Source organism: Punica granatum, chromosome 2, assembly GCF_007655135.1.
Source record: "Punica granatum isolate Tunisia-2019 chromosome 2, ASM765513v2, whole genome shotgun sequence".
NCBI lineage: Eukaryota > Viridiplantae > Streptophyta > Magnoliopsida > Myrtales > Lythraceae > Punica > Punica granatum.
In genome coordinates, this window is record NC_045128.1 from 39184735 (window position 1) to 39203145 (window position 18411).

Consider the following 18411-nt stretch of genomic DNA (forward strand, 5'->3'; position numbering starts at 1 on the left):
GTTATACTCTGAAACGAGCTAGGCTTTGTGGTCAAGTACTATTTCTTTGCCAGAGATAGTTCTTCACTCCAGAAACAGCATTACATCAATTCATATATAGAAAAAGATAAAGCCAACGGAATTTATATGATAACTGATATTTCAGAAGTTGTATGATAGTTTATATCCAATTTCCAATAGATGGTTTACCCACACAATCAATTGCAGAAGACAATAGGTCAAGAGACTGAATGCGGCACGCTTGGAAGTGGTTCAATCACCTGAAGCAGCCCGGTAGAGAGCCTCCTCGTGAGATCCTCCGCTGAAACCTTCACCACATCCCTCCTCATACCACTCCCGATATCAGCAGCATACCTATTAGCACAGTACATTGCCACAGCAGAAACTGCCATCCCGTAGATATTGGTGGTCACAAGCCTCAAAGGAGTGGCAAGAGCAGCCGCAAGTGGCCCACCAATTATCGAAGCCACTTGCCCTCCTTGTCCAATGGCTCCATTGTCCAGAACAAGAAGTCCTGTCTTGCAGTAGATGGCAAAATCCTCGCAGTTGTTCTTGAAGACATTATAACACCCAAACCCATTTTCGAGCAGGTACTTTGCTCGAGCAACCACAACCTCTGGTGGGTCAGACACTGCGAGTGTGCAGGTCCCACCTCGTGCTTTAGCCAGAAAGAGTGCTGGATTCACAGAGTACTCAAACCGGTAAAGGATCCCACCAGACAAGAAGCAGTTTAGGCAGGATATAACAACGCCGTGATCCTCTTCTGCGGGAGTGCAGGTTGTGCATGGGACCTGAGTTGGGGAAGAGCTCACTAAGAGAAAATCGATAAATGTCCCTGTTCCAACCTCCTGTCCCCGCCTTGTGAAGTGAATGACTTTGTCATCCCCGATATAGATTCCTGTTTTGCCCCCATCATAAAAACATTAGATGCAATTATACAGAAAAGGGTAACAACAACAGATGCATAGCCTCAAATTGCAAATTTTGATTCTTTGCTTTAGTAAAGATCTTACCTAGTAAAGGTAAGCAGCAGGTTTTAGTTCATAACGAGAACACTGAATAATATTGTTAGGATTGTATAATTAACAGTTATCAACTAGTTAAAAATTTAACATATCAAACAGAACGAGATAAAAGAAAAGAAAGACAAAACAGTATTCCTAAAAGATCGGAATCAAACAAAGACAAAGAACATTCTCCACCAAGAGAGGAACATTTGAAACGGCAGACTTGTCTTAGGCAAGAGACAAAATTGTTCTTGTCCTAAAGAAGCAACCGGACAATCAGTCTCTCCTAATTCCAAGCAAATTCTTGATTATAGAAACTTGAAGTGATTTAGATGACAGGAAGACTATGGTGATTCAAAAATGCTAAGCTACATTCCATCAAGGATGAAACAAGAAATCTATGCCCATCTAGAACTAAAGAGACAGCCATTCGCCGATTCGTTTGGTCCCAATTCAGAAAAGTTACAAGCTTTCGAAGCACATTTACATTAGTAAGTACTTACGTTCTTGGCAATTCCCAATGCATCAGACATGCCAATTTAAGAAAATATTCGACAAAAGTAGACCAATTGGCATAACTAGCAGGGCAATTTTACAATCTAGACCTCGGATCGATACGGCACCACGATATAATCCGTGTAGAGGAATTCACATCGGACGATAAACAGATCACAATGGGCAGAGAAAACGATAAGATTGAAGAGGAATAAGAGGAGAGGACCGTGGTGGGCGTAGATGTAAGCAGCCCTCCAAGAGTAGATGTGATCCCCGGGCTTCAAGCTCTCCCTGTCGACCCTGCGATCATCCAAATCCGCATTCATCACCAACCCAATACAACTCATACCGTTTTGCTTCAATTGCTCGGCAGCCATAACCATAATGCAGGCCATGAAAATGGTTTCATTGCAAGAGGAAGGTCTGTGAGTAGAGACTACCTGTTGGAGAGAAGCCCCATATCCTCTGATCGGATGCGGCGGAGGAAGGAGGAGGAGGATTGAAGAAATGCACGGGGAAAAGTGAACCTGAGAGAAATTGTGAAATGACGCCTGTGCCCCCCCTTTCCTTCCCTCCAACAGTTCCTCTCACTCACCTTCTTCGTTAAGCGAAAGCGATTTTCGGACGTCAAGATCGAAATTGAAAGGGACGCCGGGACGGGCGAGGGAAGGCCAAGAGGAACTCAAACGTCCCGGGACGCCGTTAATTCAAACGTCTAGATTATTATTATTATTATTTTTTTTTGCACATTCTGAGGGTGAAACTGGAAACAAACGCCTACCTTTCGATTTGCAGTTAAACTGTTACCTGTGAAAATGATTCGAAACTTATTGAAAACAATCCAGGACATAATAAATTAATGCTCGAGTGAGAAATAATATTAGTTAATAAATGAAAATGTGTGCAGTTATTACATGGAGAATCAGCTTGAATTTTTTTTTCCTAAATGAATAAAGAACAATAGGGGATAATCCATTTTCAATTATCACGGAGGAACAGAGTAGCACTTGATACCAATTACATGTTTTTTAAATATATTTTGTTATAAGAACTCATGACTAGCATAATCAAGAAATAGAAAGAGAGAGATAGGGCTCAGCGTATGATACATACATATGATAAAAAAGAATGCAAGTAACGGCGTACATGTTAAAATTTAAATTACATGTATTTTTTTTGAAGTGAATTACTTGATTTTTTTATATAATTTATTTGAATTATAAATAAATTACTTAAATTTTTTTAATAAAATATGGTACATGCATGTATCATAAAATATTGAGAAAGATAAAGGAAACATGCGTTAATTAAAATAATGACACTTGAATCCAAAATATTTTGATTTAATTGGAGATCATGTGCCGCTATATATATTACGCGTCTTTGTCATAACTTATGCTTTTGTTCATCATACTAATCACTAGGGGTGCGCGGGTCCGAGTATCTTATTTTTTTCATGATACCGGGGCCCCACCCTGTAGGGTACAAGTTCCAAGATTTTGGAATCAAAACATACTCAATTGGAACTTGGAACAGGAAAATGAAATATACTACAGGTTTTAAATACCTTTTTGGAATCTGTAATTTTTTTTCTCTTCAAGCGCAATTAATGAAATAAATAACTAAAATAAAAAAAATCTCATGCACAGTCACGCAAAACAAATAAATGTCAACGTAGATTAATCGAATTACATTCATCCACAGAACTAAATGATTATGTAGCTCATGTTAGGATTATATAATAGACAAAACAAAATACGCAACTAAAAGATTATATAGCTATTTAGCAACAAAAAGATGATATAGCTATTCTTAGTAGACAAAGTAAATAAGCTCTCCTTATAATTTTTGTATCTACTACATCGTACCTAGAGGATTATGTAAATATAAAATAACTTTTCAGAAAAATATAGGTCCTAGGTACCGATTCCATGGGTATCATGTGGAATCGGAACCGAAACGTATTTTCACCGATTTCTTAAATTACTACTCAGACCCTACCTAATTTTCAATTGGAGTTACTCGGACCATACCATAACGGATATGTTTCAATCGGTTCTGGGTATACCCAGTATCCATGCACACTCCTACTAATCACAACACACCCTTTAACTTTACAAAGTATACCTTCCAATTTATCTTTTTTTTTTGCGCCTCTTTAATATATATTATTAGATTTTTGACCCGTGCGATGCACAAAACCAAAATCTTTAAACAATAATTGTTGGATTTCATTTATTTTTATTACCGTTATATTATCGAAAATTACACAGACTTATAATCATAATATGTATAAATTTAATGATATAGTTATCTCTAACAAATTTTCGAGTAATCGATGAAAATATAAATGCATATTAATATACCAAAGTCAATGATAATTCCTTATAAAAGTTTTTTTTAAAGATGGTGAAATTTAGGAAAATCAAATTAAGGAATCAAATGAAAATAAAATTAGAAAAAATTAATACGAAAAATTTGATCTTGATATAAACATAAATAAAAATAATATTTTGTCAGTTGAAAAACTTAATTTTAGTGGAAAAATACTAAGAATCATTAAGTATATTTGAAATGTTTGTATTAACTATTATTTAGAGTGTAAGTATGTGATACGATTATAAATATAACTAGCCTTTTGCTTGTGCTCTGCACGGGTTCATTTTAATATTTTTTTTTCATATTGCAATTGTTTTACTTTTAAAAATCAATAGTGCTATAAGATCAATAATGTTTCATAGTTATTATTAATTTCAAGTTTTAAATAATAATTTTTCATAATTTTATTAAAAGATAGAGTAAGCCAAATAGTACCATATAATTTTGCATTTCTGATTTTTCAACTAATTCTTTAATTTCGTTATTTTTCAAATGGCTAATTGCAACGCTTTCTATATATTTTCTTTTTTTAACAATTACTTTTATTTTCTTGTTTATATGCAAATTGATTATTCTAACCCCATTTGATATGCCTTATAATAAAATGTAGTTAGTTTTACTATATAATATAGGTAATACTTGTTCGTTGTATCTTAAAAATTATTATCATATATATTAACACAAATATATGTTCTTTTTCGTGAAAGACTTGTTTGTTGTATCTTAAAAAATATTATATTATTATATTATTTATTTTATTTAGAATAACATTTTATTTAATATAATAATTAATTATTCAGTTTTTACAATGTCGGGAATATTTATATATGAAATTAATTTTTTACGATATTGGGAACATTTACTACGGGCATTTATTAGCGGAGTAGGCTATTATATATATATATATATATATATATGATATGTAACAATAAGGAAATATGTTCCTATTAAAGACTCTAATATATAATCAATATTCTTTATTATATATACATATATCTACTTATATACTTATGTATTGAACTACCAAACTATTTAAATAGTTATTTTTATTTTTTTAATTGTAAGCAAAGAAAATAGAAATGTGTTTTAGAATATTTTATAGAAATTTTTTTTATGATTAACACATGGCTAAAGAAGAGTTTATACTTGAAAGTTGAAACTCTATTTTAACTTCATGCATATATATATATATATATAGATAGCCTCTTTGAACTTGGAAATGTCATTTCAACTTTTATAGAGATCATAAGATATAGTAAACATGATGAACTTGACATTTAAAAAAAAATATTTGCAGAGATAAAGAAGTAATTGTATTAGTAAAATTCAAAATATCATTTTTTTGTTCAATTTATAAACAATGTTATAAATATTTTTAATCGATTCATATATGGTATTAGGAAATTTCATGGGTTTTTTTGATTACTTCAGACTTGACTAAAATTGGTCCACTAAGGGATAACTCTCCCAATTGTTAATTATTTTCATCCACAAGATTCAAATATTAGAAATATTTTTCTTCATGGACTTAATATAAAGATGGAAATAAAACGAAATAAATGCACACCTAAGTCCTACAAGCGAGGATCTAACGCAAGACCTCTTGATTTCGAGTCGACATATTGTGCCACTGCATTAAGATCGCTTTTTCAATGAAATAGATATTTTTGGTAGTATCTAAAAAAATATCTATTTCAATGAAACAGATATTTAGTCAGAACATATATTGGATTCTGGAAATTTATAAAAAAAAAAAAACAAAAACTAACATAGGATTTTATATGCAATTATCTTTAAATATAAATGAATATTCTTATTATATTCGTAGAGGATTACAGCGCATCCCCCTCGGATTAAATCTCGGGCCACCAGAGAATCCATTTCAATAACAACCTTCCGACAACCCAGGTCCCAAACATGTTTAAGATGCGTTGATCTCTCTCTGCGTTCATTTCTCACCTTGATATGTACTTTTCTGAGTAGCAATTTAGCTAAGCAAGACTGGCTTTGTGCCACATCTCGTGCTTTTAGTGCAATTGTTTGCATAAGATGCGTTTGATGAGGTTGGATAGTATGCAAAGTTTGAGGGGGCATTTGGTTTCAGAATTAAAGTAACTTTGATTTTGATTGTGAAAAAAGACAAATGAGATGATATTATAAATTTGACTTGGGAAACGTGTGTTTTTGTTGTGTAGTGGTAGAGTTAAAATCAAAATCATGATTCTAAAATCTGATCATGAAACCAAACAGGCGAAAGTTCTTGAGATGTAGAATTAGGCAATGGCAATCTCTCGTCTGGACGTATTCAGGGTAATTTGCCGCTACTTTGGGACAACTTGAATAAACTTTCCTTATGTATCGAAAATTTCTATGACGCGGCTGTGCAAGAAATAGCTAGCATTGTTAGCCGTGGTATGTTCCTGCATAATAAAAGCTCATATAAAGAAGAAACTGCTCTTCGAAGCACCGCTATTTAGTTATTTTTGCTTCGGTCACGTGGATGCTATAGCTATTTTTCTCGGGCGAGGCATGGGTTGATGCTGATTTTAGAATCTTATTGTTGATTTTAGTATCTTATTAGCTCTATCCAAACAAGTTTAGTGTTGAGAACTATCTATAGCATGCTTGAAAGATTGATTATTTCCTCTCCGTGGCCTTTGCCTTTCAAGGCCTTTTCTGATCAGAAACGCCGCTTCTTCCCTCATCTTGAGGGTGCACTGGATTTGCAGTGGATTTGCAGTGGTCAAACTCTTTTTACAGAAGTTTGCAGTTTAGGATTTTCTTACACCATCGTTTTATCGGTTATTCTCTGAAACGAGCTAGGCTTTGTGGTCAAGTACTATTTCTTTGCCAGAGATAGTTCTTCACTCCAGAAACAGCATTCCATCAATTCATATATAAAAAAAAAAAGAAGATAAAGCCAACGGAATTTATATGACAACTGATATCCAATTTCCAATAGATGGTTTACAAACACAATCAATCGCTGAAGACAATAGGTCAAGAGACTGAATGCGGTGCACCTGGGGGTGGTTCAATCGCTTGAAGCAGCCCGGTAGAGAGCTTCCTCGTGAGATCTTCCACTGAAACCTTCACCACATTCCTCCTCTTGCCACTCCCGACATCAGCAACATACCTATTAACACAGTACGTTGCCACAGCAGAAACTGTAGCAACTGCCATCCCGTAGATATTGGTGGTCACAAGCGTCAAAAGAGTGGCAGGAGCAGCCACAAGTGGCCCACCTATTATCGAAGGCACTTGCCCTCCCTGTCCAAAGGCTACATTGTCCAGAACAATAAGTCCTGTCTTGCAGTAGATGGCAAAATCCTCACAGTTGTTCTTGAAGACATTATAGCACCCAAACCCATATTCGAGCAGGTACTTTGCTCGAGCAACCACAAACTCTGGTGGGTCAGACACTGCGAGTGTGCAGGTCCCACCTCGTGCTTTAGCCAGAAAGAGTGCTGCACTCACAGAGTACTCGAACCGGTAAAGGATCCCACCAGACAAGAAGCAGTTTAGGCAAGATACAACAACGCCGTGATCCTCTTCTGCAGGAGTGCAGGTTGTGCATGGGACCTGAGTTGGGGAAGAGCTTACTAAGAGAAAATCGATAAATGTCCCTGTTCCAACCTCCTGTCCCTGCCTTGTGAAGTGAATGACTTTGTCATCCCCGATGTAGATTCCTGTTTTGCCCCCATCATAAAAACATTAGATGCAATTATACAGCATACGCAAAAGGGTAACAAAAACAGATGCATAGCCTCAAATTGCAAATTTTGATTCTTTGCTTTAGTAAAGATCTTACCTAGTAAAGGTACACAGCAGGCTTTAGTTCATAATGAGAACACTGAATAATATTGTTAGGATTGTATAATTATCAGTTATCAACCAGTGAAAAATTGAAGATATCAAATACAACGAGAAAAAAGAAAAGAAAGACAAAACAGTATTCCTAAAAGATCGAAGAACATTCTCCGCCAAGAGAGGAACATTTGAAACGGCAGACTTATCTTAGGCAAGAGACAAAATTGTTCTTCTCCTAAAGAAGCAACCGGACAATCAGTCTCTCCTAACTCCAAGCAAATTCTTGATTATAGAAACTTGAAGTGATTTAGATGACAGGAAGACCATGGTGATTCAAAAATGCTAAGCTACATTCCAAGGATTAAACAAGAAACCTATGCCCATCTAGAACTAAAGAGACAGCCATTCGCCGATTCATTTGGTCCCAATTCAGAAAAGTTACCAGCTTTCGAAGCACATTCGCATTAGTAAGTACTTACGTTCTTGGCAATTCCCAATGCATCAGACATGCCAATTTAAGAAAATATTCGACAAAAGTAGACCAATTGGCATAACTAGCAGGGCAATTTTACAATCTAGACCTCCGATCGATACGGCACCACGATATAATCCGTGTACAGGAATTCACATCGGACGACAAACAGATCACAATGAGCAGAGAAATCGATAAGATTGAAGAGGAAGAAGAGGAGAGGACCGTGGTGGGCGTAGATGTAAGCAGTCCTCCAAGAGTAGATGTGATCCCCGGGCTTCAAGCTCTCCCTGGCGACCCTGCGATCATCCAAATCCGCATTCATCACCAACCCAATACAACTGGTACCGTTTTACTTCAATTGTTCGGCAGCCATAACCATAATGCAGGCCATGAAAATGGATTCATTGCAAGAGGAAGATCTATGAGTAGAGACTACCTGTTGGAGAGAAGCCCCATATCCTCTGATCGGATGCGGCCGAGGAGCTGACGACGGAGAAAGGAGGAGGATTGAAGAGCCGCCGAGAGACTGAAGAAATGCACGGGGAAAAGTGAACCGGAGAGAAATTGTAAAATGACGCCTCTGCCCCCCTCTCCTTCCCTCCAACAGCTCCTCTCATTCCCATTCTGCATTCAGCGAAAGCGACTTGGAAAGAGGAGGGAAGGCAAAGAGTAAGAGTATACATGGATATCGGGTATGGAATCGGTTTGAATCTACCGTTAGGATGAGATCTAGGTAGTTTGTACTGAAAATATTATAGGATCCGGGTATCAAAATACGGAACCCATGAAAATCGGTTCCAATTATGATTTTTGCATATAGGGTATCCATAATTAAAACCGAAACCGGAACCGATACTCGGATTCGGATAATAATTTCCTCCATTATAAATAGTTATATTCAGATATTCCTATATATAAAAAATATAGTAACTAATTTAAAAGAGTCTAAATTTATGTTGACATTCTGTTTTGCGTTAGACATTTTAGGTTTTATTTAGCGAGACAAAAAAATTTACATGTTTCAACATGGTATCCGAAACCCGTGGTATAAATTTCCGGATAGATTCTGGTTCCAAAATTCGACAGGGTAGGGTCCGATTTCAAAATCTTGAAACCCGTCCCTTACAGGATAGAGTCCGTATATCGTGAAAAAAATAGGTTACCTGAACCCGCATACCCCTAGCAAGAGGGACTCAAGCGTTCCGGAAAGCCGTTAATTCAAACATCCATATTATTATTATTATTATTTTATTTTTGCGCTTTCTGAGAATGAAACTGGAAGTAAACTCATCGCTTTCGATTTGCATTTAAAGTGTTACCTGTGCAAGGATTCGAAACTTACTGAAAGCACTCGAAGACATAATAAGTAAATGCTCGAGTGAGAAATAACGTTAGTTAATAAATGAAAATGCATGCAGGTATTAGGTGAAGAATCAACTTTGAGTTTTTCTTTTAAATGAATAAAGAACAATAGGGGATAATCCATTTTCAATTATCATGGAGGAACAGAGTTGCATTCGATACCAATTACATGTTTTTTAAAAATATTTTTTGTTATAAGAACTCATGACTAGCATAGTCAAGAAATACAAAGAGAGATATAGGGCTCAGTGGATGATACACACATATGATAAAAAAAGAATGCAAGTAAGGACCTACATGTTAAGTTACATGTATTTTTTTAAGTAAATTACTCGATTTTTTTATAAAATTTTTTTGAATTATAAATAAATTACTTGAAATTTTTAAATAAATATTTGTACATATGGTACATGCATGTATCATAAAATATTGAGAAAGATAAAGGAAACATACGTTAATTAAAATTTAATTAACGAGATTTGAATCCGAAATATTTTGATTTAAGAAGAGAACATGTGCACTATACATATTACGAGTTTTTGTCAAATATTTTATGCTTTTGTTCATCCTACTAATCACGACACACTCTTTAACTTTACAAAGTACACCTTCCTAAAACTCATGCATATTGGTTCATTTTTCTCTCCCCCGATCGATCTTCAATAGTCACATAATGCTGACAAACATAACTTGGTCATAACATAAATGGTGAAGGCCCAAGCGCTTCATATTTTCACAATTGAGGGAAAGAGATCTAGCGGTCGAACTCCAAAACCGTATGAATTCACAAGAATCCGGTTGCCAGAGTAAAAATATGCTATATTCGAAGGGCAACACAAACATTCGGGATGTAATAATATGATTATACAAACATGCGTATCCGTAGTCGTTTTCTCCAATCAATCATTATCATAGAATTTTCAGACTAGATGTACATCGTATATATACTTGGTAAATATCTTAGATATATATTGCTATCGTGAGATCTTATAGTACATTAGATTTAAGTAATTTTTTCTCTTTCGTTAAATCGATCGATCAAGATGGAGCTTAGAAGGTCCAAAAAAAGAAAAAGAAAAAAAGGAAGATAAAGCTAAGCTAGTTATTAGCTAGGGTTATACTCTGCTGGAATAATTAGAGAATTTAAACATGTGACTGCCATTAATAGATTGAGATCGAGCAGTGAGTTATATACGCTGCAACTTGGGATGGGTGAGAGAGATCAGTAAGAGAGGACATCACTTTTCAAGTAAAGCCCATGCAAAGCTGCCTCCCTCCTTCAGCTCCTTGTACGTGCGAACAACACCAATTCCTTCACTACTTAACCTTTCATCACTTTATTATTTGTGGGGCTTTTTTGTTACTGCTAGATGCTATAGCTGGGAAATGATATTAATTCCAACTTGCATAAAAGAAAATCAAATAAATTTGATTCTCCAATCTCAGAAGGACATAGCGGTGAAGTTGCGGGTTTGCGTCCTCTCTATATATGCACTCGAACCTGTACGATCAACGTGAGGAACGGAGTTTATATGACAGCTCTTATGCTTTCAGGGTGATATTTTATCTTGTTTATACACTCGGACCTTAATTAATGTCAACGAATTGTATTACTTATGCCTTTATGTACACATTCTAGATCAGTGCTTGACTTGGGTTGCAATATTGGAAAATTGTGTGGCCGTGGGAATTCGAGCTCGAGCATAAATATAATGGAGGGTCATCGACTCATCATCATTCCCACGAAGTCGCAGTGGAGATTTTTTTTGCCGTTTTACTTTTGATTAAAATGAACCAAAAGGAATAATTGTGTCTGCAAATTATTAATTTTGCAAACTTTGCATCATCAGTACGTACGGTCAGCAAAAAAAGGAAATTGCACGATACTATTATATATATAGCAAGAGATGCCCAAGAATATGACTCACTGTTGGGTTGAAATTGGAAGCAAGAAATGCTTTTCCTCTTATCAATCCCAGCAAATGATACATGAATCTAACCTTATATCCCGCTACATTCTTATGCTCCATTCCAGTATGCAATTCCACTGTCGCTATGGCAGCACTTTAATTATCTTTCTTTCTGAGGCTCAGCTCCGTTGTATAAATACATATATATATATATATATATATATTCTTTTTAACGACAGTGTCTACTAATCTCCATGGGGATACATAAATACCCCGCAAGCTAACATGGAGTATTTCTCTATGCGATTTCATTATGACTTGAACTTGAATCGATCTTTTCGAAGGAAGTTGCACCCTTAAATCACCAAGTCAATCTTATCGAGTTTGCACAGAAGGAACGATCGAATTTCCTACATAGAGCAGTGTAGGGCGGTTGATTTATTCAGCTTTTTTACAACTGAGGGCAAAAAGAGAGGTTCACGGGATTGGATTGGAGCCGCACAGTGCTCATTGTGACAATCGATTCCCCCCCTCGAGTGCAATATTATCTAATGAGAGACAGGATGGAAAAAGAACAGCTGGCTATGCATATAGCAATGGAATGGAATCTCCGATTTGGTCCTTAACATTACTATAATCGATCGACCGTACTTATTAGCCAGATTCTTATGCTTTTGCTGCTTAATTAGTGCGAAGGAAAAGCTACCAGAAGAAGGAGAGTGCGCTTTCAGGGGTTTCGGGATTGGAGCTTAACTAATTACTGCTGTGATTAATTAAACCTATAATGCCTCGAACGTTCATTCTGACAAATCATTCCGGAAGTTCGTCTAAAAGGGACAATTTTAGTTCCGGTCTTTCATCTCTTCGATTCTACTTAAAGGCAATCTAATAACTTCACCATATAGTAGAAAGTAATTGTAATCATGTGCGGCCTCTCGTATTATATGCTAGCTGCAATCAGATGATGCCATATCAATGGCTCTGATATCCGCTTTGTTGGGTCCAGTTATTCTTTTTTTCCTCATAAGAAATAAAGGACGATAATGGCACCGATGGATGAGTGGTGGAGCTACGATTATAAGCACATTATGATTCTCTTGTCCTCTACTTACATATAATATATAATACCTGACCGATCGAGTCTAAAAGCCAAGTAATTGCCCTATTTAAGCCTTTTGAATGATCGAGGAAAGTGGAATGGGGGAAAGGACGATGGGAAAAAAGCATAGACGACAGGACGTACGACAATACAATATGCTCTTTACTGTATCTTGCTAGGCAATTAATTAATTAATATGTTAAAAAAAATTAATTATGCTGGTTGATCCTGCTCTTGATGGAAGCTTTGTATATAGTGGAGTGGAGATTGCGTTTAATTGAAGCACTTCCCATGGGACCTTCTTTTATTTATTTATTTTTCTGAAGAGTACAGTTTTGTTTATGAATAGTGGAACTTAATTCACATGTAATTCAATTTAAGGCTCATCACTTCACTTCTCTAAAGTCATTGCACGTGCATTTGTTTTCATGGACCCAATTAGGTAACATACATGATTTAGTGCATACGTGAATCAATATATATTTAATTACAATGCATTTTTTCTACTTCAAAATTTGCTAAGTGTGATGCCATCTCGGGATCTAACTCGGGTTTTAGAAATGAATGTAGAGCATTGTTAGTTTTTAAAGAAATTCTTCAAATTGTTCCATCTGTACCTTCTTTATTTAAATGCGCGCACAACTCCTTGACCAGTCATTGCTTGTCCATGAGATATATAATTCTTGTGGGCCAACGGATTATAATTGATTACTCAATTTTGCAATGATTGCAGATTACATTCTTCTAAAATTCTATGATGTCTTCAAAGACCAACTTCTTAGAGATAACCTCTAATTGTATATTGAAACAATTAGAGATTAATGTATTTAAAGGGAAGGATATGAGTCCCACCGAAAAAAGGGAAGGATATGAGTCCCGACAGTGATCTTCCACTACTAGGAACATGGATCTTCTAATCCTAACTTCACGCTCGAATTATATAATATCCTCCATTCACATTTTCTAGCAAATTATTGAAGTCTAATTATCAGCTTGATTTTGAATATGATCGCTGCATTGCCATTATGAAGAGTGAAAAAAAATGAGTTTTTTTTTGGTAGGATGAAGAAAAAAAACCTGTTATTCCTCGTATTTTCAAGATCATGATAGATTTCTTTTATCCTCGGATTAACTATGAAGAATCTTCACTTTTGATGAGAGCCCTATACATGTAAGAGAATTTAGGTTAGGTCATGTATAATCTATGAATTAATTAATTAGAGAAAAATATCGATGCCATTACCCAAAAATAACCATGAATAGTGCATCTCAATTATGTTAATATTTATGAATATTTTAAAAAATTCACCTAAAAGGAGTGTATGTATATATCTCAAAACTCTTGACTGACCTTTGAACAAATACATACGTACATGGGCTAAGATGGTCGCTAAATACAGACGACGCACCTAGAGGAAATCCCGGGTTAGCGGGTGCGGGTGGGTTACTCAGAGGCGAAGATGGTCGCTGGATAAGTGGTTTTGCCCATTATATCGGCTATGCATCAGCAGTTGTTGCTGAACTCTGAGGAGCAAAGTCGGGTCTGGATCTTGCATGGGCTTTGGGTCTCTGGAAAGAGAAAATTTTAAGGGCCTGTTTGGTTTCATGATGTGATTTTAAAATCATGATTTTAATTTTAACTCTACCCACTATACAACAAAAACACACGTTTCCCAAGTCAAATTTATAATACCATTTCATTTGTCTTTTTCCACAATCAAAATCAAAATCAAAATCAAACTTAGTTTAACTCTGAAACCAAACGCCTCCTAAATGATCTTATCCTATATCGATGTGACGAGAAAGAATTAATAAGAATTATTTAACGAAAAATAATTATGGCAATTATTTGAGTGGGTAACACTAATTTCTCTATTTTATGCAATTTAATTAGTGTTTTTTCACGTTACGTGGCGAGATAGGATCATCCCATAACTTCTCCACACGAAAATCATTGTTGCATTGAGATCAACTCTGTGATTGTGCACTGCAGCCTGGTCACAGGTGGAGTGGCTGTTAACCCTCCCCTTTCTAATTTGGTTTCATCCATCCGCGACTTGCTTTCAAAGAACTGGCAGAGTCCATACCTTTCGGGAAGGTAACACATGCGCGGATTAAATCACTCGGAAATCTCTAGATCTCTCATGGGTCTCCATCTACTCCATATTCCTCCAGAGGGCATTTAGGCTCTTCTCGTTGATAATATATCTGGGACTTTCATACCCTGCTTTTATGTAGTTTAATTTTTCTTGTGATTTTTCCCAGTATTTATTTATTATGAAAAAAATACTTACATACATACATACATATATATATATATATAACATTCATTTTCAAAAGTTCTTTTTCTTGGGTATTTTTCAGTATCTTTCTCATCTCAAAAAATAAACTTAATAGTACTCTAAATAAAAAGCTTTTAATTTATTAAAGATAGTACAACACAGTAATGCACATTTTCAGTTGGTAACAAAAAAATTTCATGTTCAATAATTAAATGGGACTACCCATACCCCTTTATCAGATATATATTTAGAATTTCTATTAGGCTGATAGGCCTTCCTCATAACCAAAAAAAAAAAAGAAAAAAAAAGAGCTTTTAATTTCTTCCGATACGTGCTACATGGGATGGGAAAGTTCTCTTACACAATGACATATACATGTCAATGGATAACTAATTAGAGAGGAAGGATTCATCAAATTATATTTTCATCCCCCAAAAATTAAATATATCACCCTTTGGTACAAATCGGGTAGCGCAAAATACATGGTGGACGTGCAAAATTAAAAAAACATTACACGTTCGGGAAAACATGGAAAACTATTTACGACTTCAATGGTGGGCTCGGGTTGGATTTCGGTGCCCGAGGGTTCCCACCAGCCGTCCCAGCAGAACAATCTGCCAGCTTGGGCACCTCAATCACCACGCAGTCCGTCCCGTTTCCGCCATCGACCACCGGGTTCACGACTCCCCGGTGGAGCAGCTGGGATGGCTTATTCTCTGGGGAAACCGTTGCTTTCTCAGCCTCCTTGAAGTGGGCCAGGTGCGACAGCTCGAGGACTGCCTCGGAGATCTCTTCTACACACTCGGCCACGCAGATCAGCACCGAAGCCACTGTGGCAGTTGGGACGATTTCAAGGAGGTCCATACTATCCTCGACTGGTATCTCGTTGAGAGCAGACTTCAGCTCTTCAACTGCAGATTTCGAGCTCTCGACGTGGAAGATTGCAGGGGATGGATCGGTCATTAGCTTGATAGCAGACGCGCACATCTTCAGAGCCTTGCTTATTTCAGAACTAACCTTCATGCATGGAGCTTGAAGTTCGTTCTTGAATGCTTCTGGCGCCTGCAATTATTTCTTAATCTTAGCGTAACGAAAGATCGAAAAATACAATTTATATGTATAATTCAAACATATAATAAAGAGAATATTGCATGTTTATTCATATTATGTACTAAATGTTTTAATTTAATATATTTATAAATAAATATTTTTGAAAAAATATTTTTTTGGTAATATAGGGAGTCAAAGCTTGTTTTGAAAAATATAATTAATTTGTACAAAATCTATTTTTTGTAATATACTTCATACAATTGTATTCAGACACAATATTGTGTGTATATATATATATATATATATATATATTCTTTTTGCTTGACTGTTCGTGAGTACATATTTACATATATATGTAAGTATGTATACATGTACAGTCATATTAATTCAGTCGTGTTATAATTACATATAAAAAAAGTTGTGTTATAATTAGGTCATCGTCATACTTGGATGTCAGAGCAAACATATCCATTGAGGGTTTCGATCTGATAGGCACATTGTCGGGCGAGGGCCCCGATCTTCAGATATTGCTTCCATGGGTGGCGGAACCCGAATCGGCCATGACACGGTTCCCATCTCGCCAAATTCGCCTGCATGCCCATTTGATTAGATATGATGAGTCATTTGTTATATACTATCGAAAACTATATATGCACGATAATATTTTAATCGGTCATATACTTTACCTAACTGATTTTGGTTTTTGTTTGGTAAATAAACAATAACACGGTGGTTGCAAAAAGAACATAGATATGCTGGTAATTAACTAGGCACTAATGATGATGGTGCTCTATGGCACTCACATGCACCAAAAAAGTAAACCTTTAAAGCTAGAAGGAAATGATCGATGATTAATACATATGTAGGAGGAGCCAATTTACCAAGGTTTCTTCAGTGTTCTTCGAAGTTAGGATACTCTTATGTCGTTGAAGACATGTCTTGTCACTCTTAGACTTGATTTCATCATCCTCACATTGAAAATATTCTCCTCCAAACCCTGAAAATTGAGGCAATTTATTAGTGTTGAGGATTTAATATGATGAATTGTTAATAAATTAAGCCTAGATGAAGAAGATGTACTTACCTTCTAGGTAGTCTGCGAGCTTGTCGATGTTGCCAGCGATGAGCTTGTGGAGGTCTTCACCGGCCCACACTGGGCACACGAAAATGGACACGATTATGCATATTGCTCCTCCAATTAGAACGGTCGATAGCCTCTGGTGGGCAAGCAGCAGGAGATCCTCCACTCGATAGCCCGAAACAGCCACCATGCTGTACGTCAGTATGAATATAAGGACGCCATAGTCATACCTCGCCTTTATCCTTGGGAAGAATCGTGTGAATGTGGCTGCTGCACCTGCGACCAGAACACACATACATACCGTTACCGATATAAAAGACCCTAATAATGTTTTGTGAAGCTGCTAAATCGACCATATGTTTTAATTTAGTATTGCATTTTCTTTTTGCTTTCCCTTACATACCTAGAAAGAAAACAAGGATGCCGAGGACGATGGGTTCTCCTTCCTTTCCAAAAAGACATGCCAAGTGTTGAGACCCGACTCCTAAAGTTCCAGCTAGCAAAGTCGCGCATCCTCTATTTATTCCTCTGCTTAGGGTTCCACCTGAAACATGATTTAAACACGCAAAATTATTGTCAATGTAAAGATGTCACACCTTGCGCTTGTACACGACCGACTTATATAGTCATGAGCATTTTGCACTATTGTTCGTGGTATTAGTTTTTGTGCTCCATATAATAAGACTTTTGCTTTTCTAAGAATCCTTTTGGCATGTTTTGAGTCAAAAACTAGACACGTGAAATGTGATTTTTCTGGAGTGCATGGAATTGTTGAACTTACCAACAGTAAATTCAAAGACAACAACTACAGTCAGCACAGCCCACATTCCCGAGAGACCGTATCCGTCATAGAAAGGCCTGATGTAGTACACGAGGGAGACCAGGGTGAGGGCCAACCCGACCTTGAGCGAGTGGATCACTCGTCTTGGGTCATCCTGTCCTAGCTTCCTTATGCTACTTCCGACCTCGACAACCTTATCCTTGGCCGTCTTAGGAATGCCCTTAACTCGGTTCCAATGACAAGCTTGCACCCCATCGGCTTTCACCCTCTGAGCTCCGTAGCCAGATTCGACGTCCATTGCCGAACTAACAAATGGGAGCACCCGTTGTAGTGGTTTTCCTTTTGCTGCAAGTAATATATTTTAGGACAGTAGCAAGAGAGAGAGGACGAGAGGTCTTAATGGGTTGAAAATGGCTTGGAGGACTTACATTTATAGGACAAGCTGAACCCCTGAAAAGGTTTGGCGCATATAGGCACGAGCATATTTTATGTGGGCATGGGATTGGTGTTTAGTTCAGAGTCAGAGGACAGAGATGGAATAAGAGAGGAAATAGTCCCCCTCTCGTCTGGTGATTAAAAAGTCTCAAGTTCGACACCCAGTAGAATTATTTGTACCATTTTATTAGATATTTAAAATTTTTATTTTAATACACGAGACTCATGAACTTCACTTGTAATCG

The 18411-nt window shown here is 36.5% G+C and overlaps 3 protein-coding genes across 3 annotated transcripts; all 3 read right to left on the reverse strand.

Moving 5' to 3' along the window:
- Nucleotides 1–24: 24 nt before the first annotated feature.
- On the reverse strand, nt 25–2099 carry LOC116195118. The gene is made up of 3 exons (XM_031524094.1): nt 1943–2099; nt 1729–1802; nt 25–898 (listed from the first exon to the last, which is right to left on the reverse strand). Exons 1-3 carry the CDS (start codon nt 1960–1962, stop codon nt 219–221), a joined length of 774 nt encoding a protein of 257 aa, XP_031379954.1. The 5' UTR covers nt 1963–2099; the 3' UTR covers nt 25–218.
- A 4680-nt stretch (nt 2100–6779) lies between these two features.
- Nucleotides 6780–8764, reverse strand: LOC116198059. The gene is made up of 3 exons (XM_031528374.1): nt 8603–8764; nt 8389–8462; nt 6780–7570 (listed from the first exon to the last, which is right to left on the reverse strand). Exons 1-3 carry the CDS (start codon nt 8620–8622, stop codon nt 6882–6884), a joined length of 783 nt encoding a protein of 260 aa, XP_031384234.1. The 5' UTR covers nt 8623–8764; the 3' UTR covers nt 6780–6881.
- A 6476-nt stretch (nt 8765–15240) lies between these two features.
- Nucleotides 15241–18110, reverse strand: LOC116195161 (aluminum-activated malate transporter 8). The gene is made up of 6 exons (XM_031524144.1): nt 17732–18110; nt 17354–17494; nt 16954–17226; nt 16751–16866; nt 16316–16459; nt 15241–15881 (listed from the first exon to the last, which is right to left on the reverse strand). Exons 1-6 carry the CDS (start codon nt 18027–18029, stop codon nt 15360–15362), a joined length of 1494 nt encoding a protein of 497 aa, XP_031380004.1. The 5' UTR covers nt 18030–18110; the 3' UTR covers nt 15241–15359.
- Between the last annotated feature and the right edge of the window lie 301 nt (nt 18111–18411).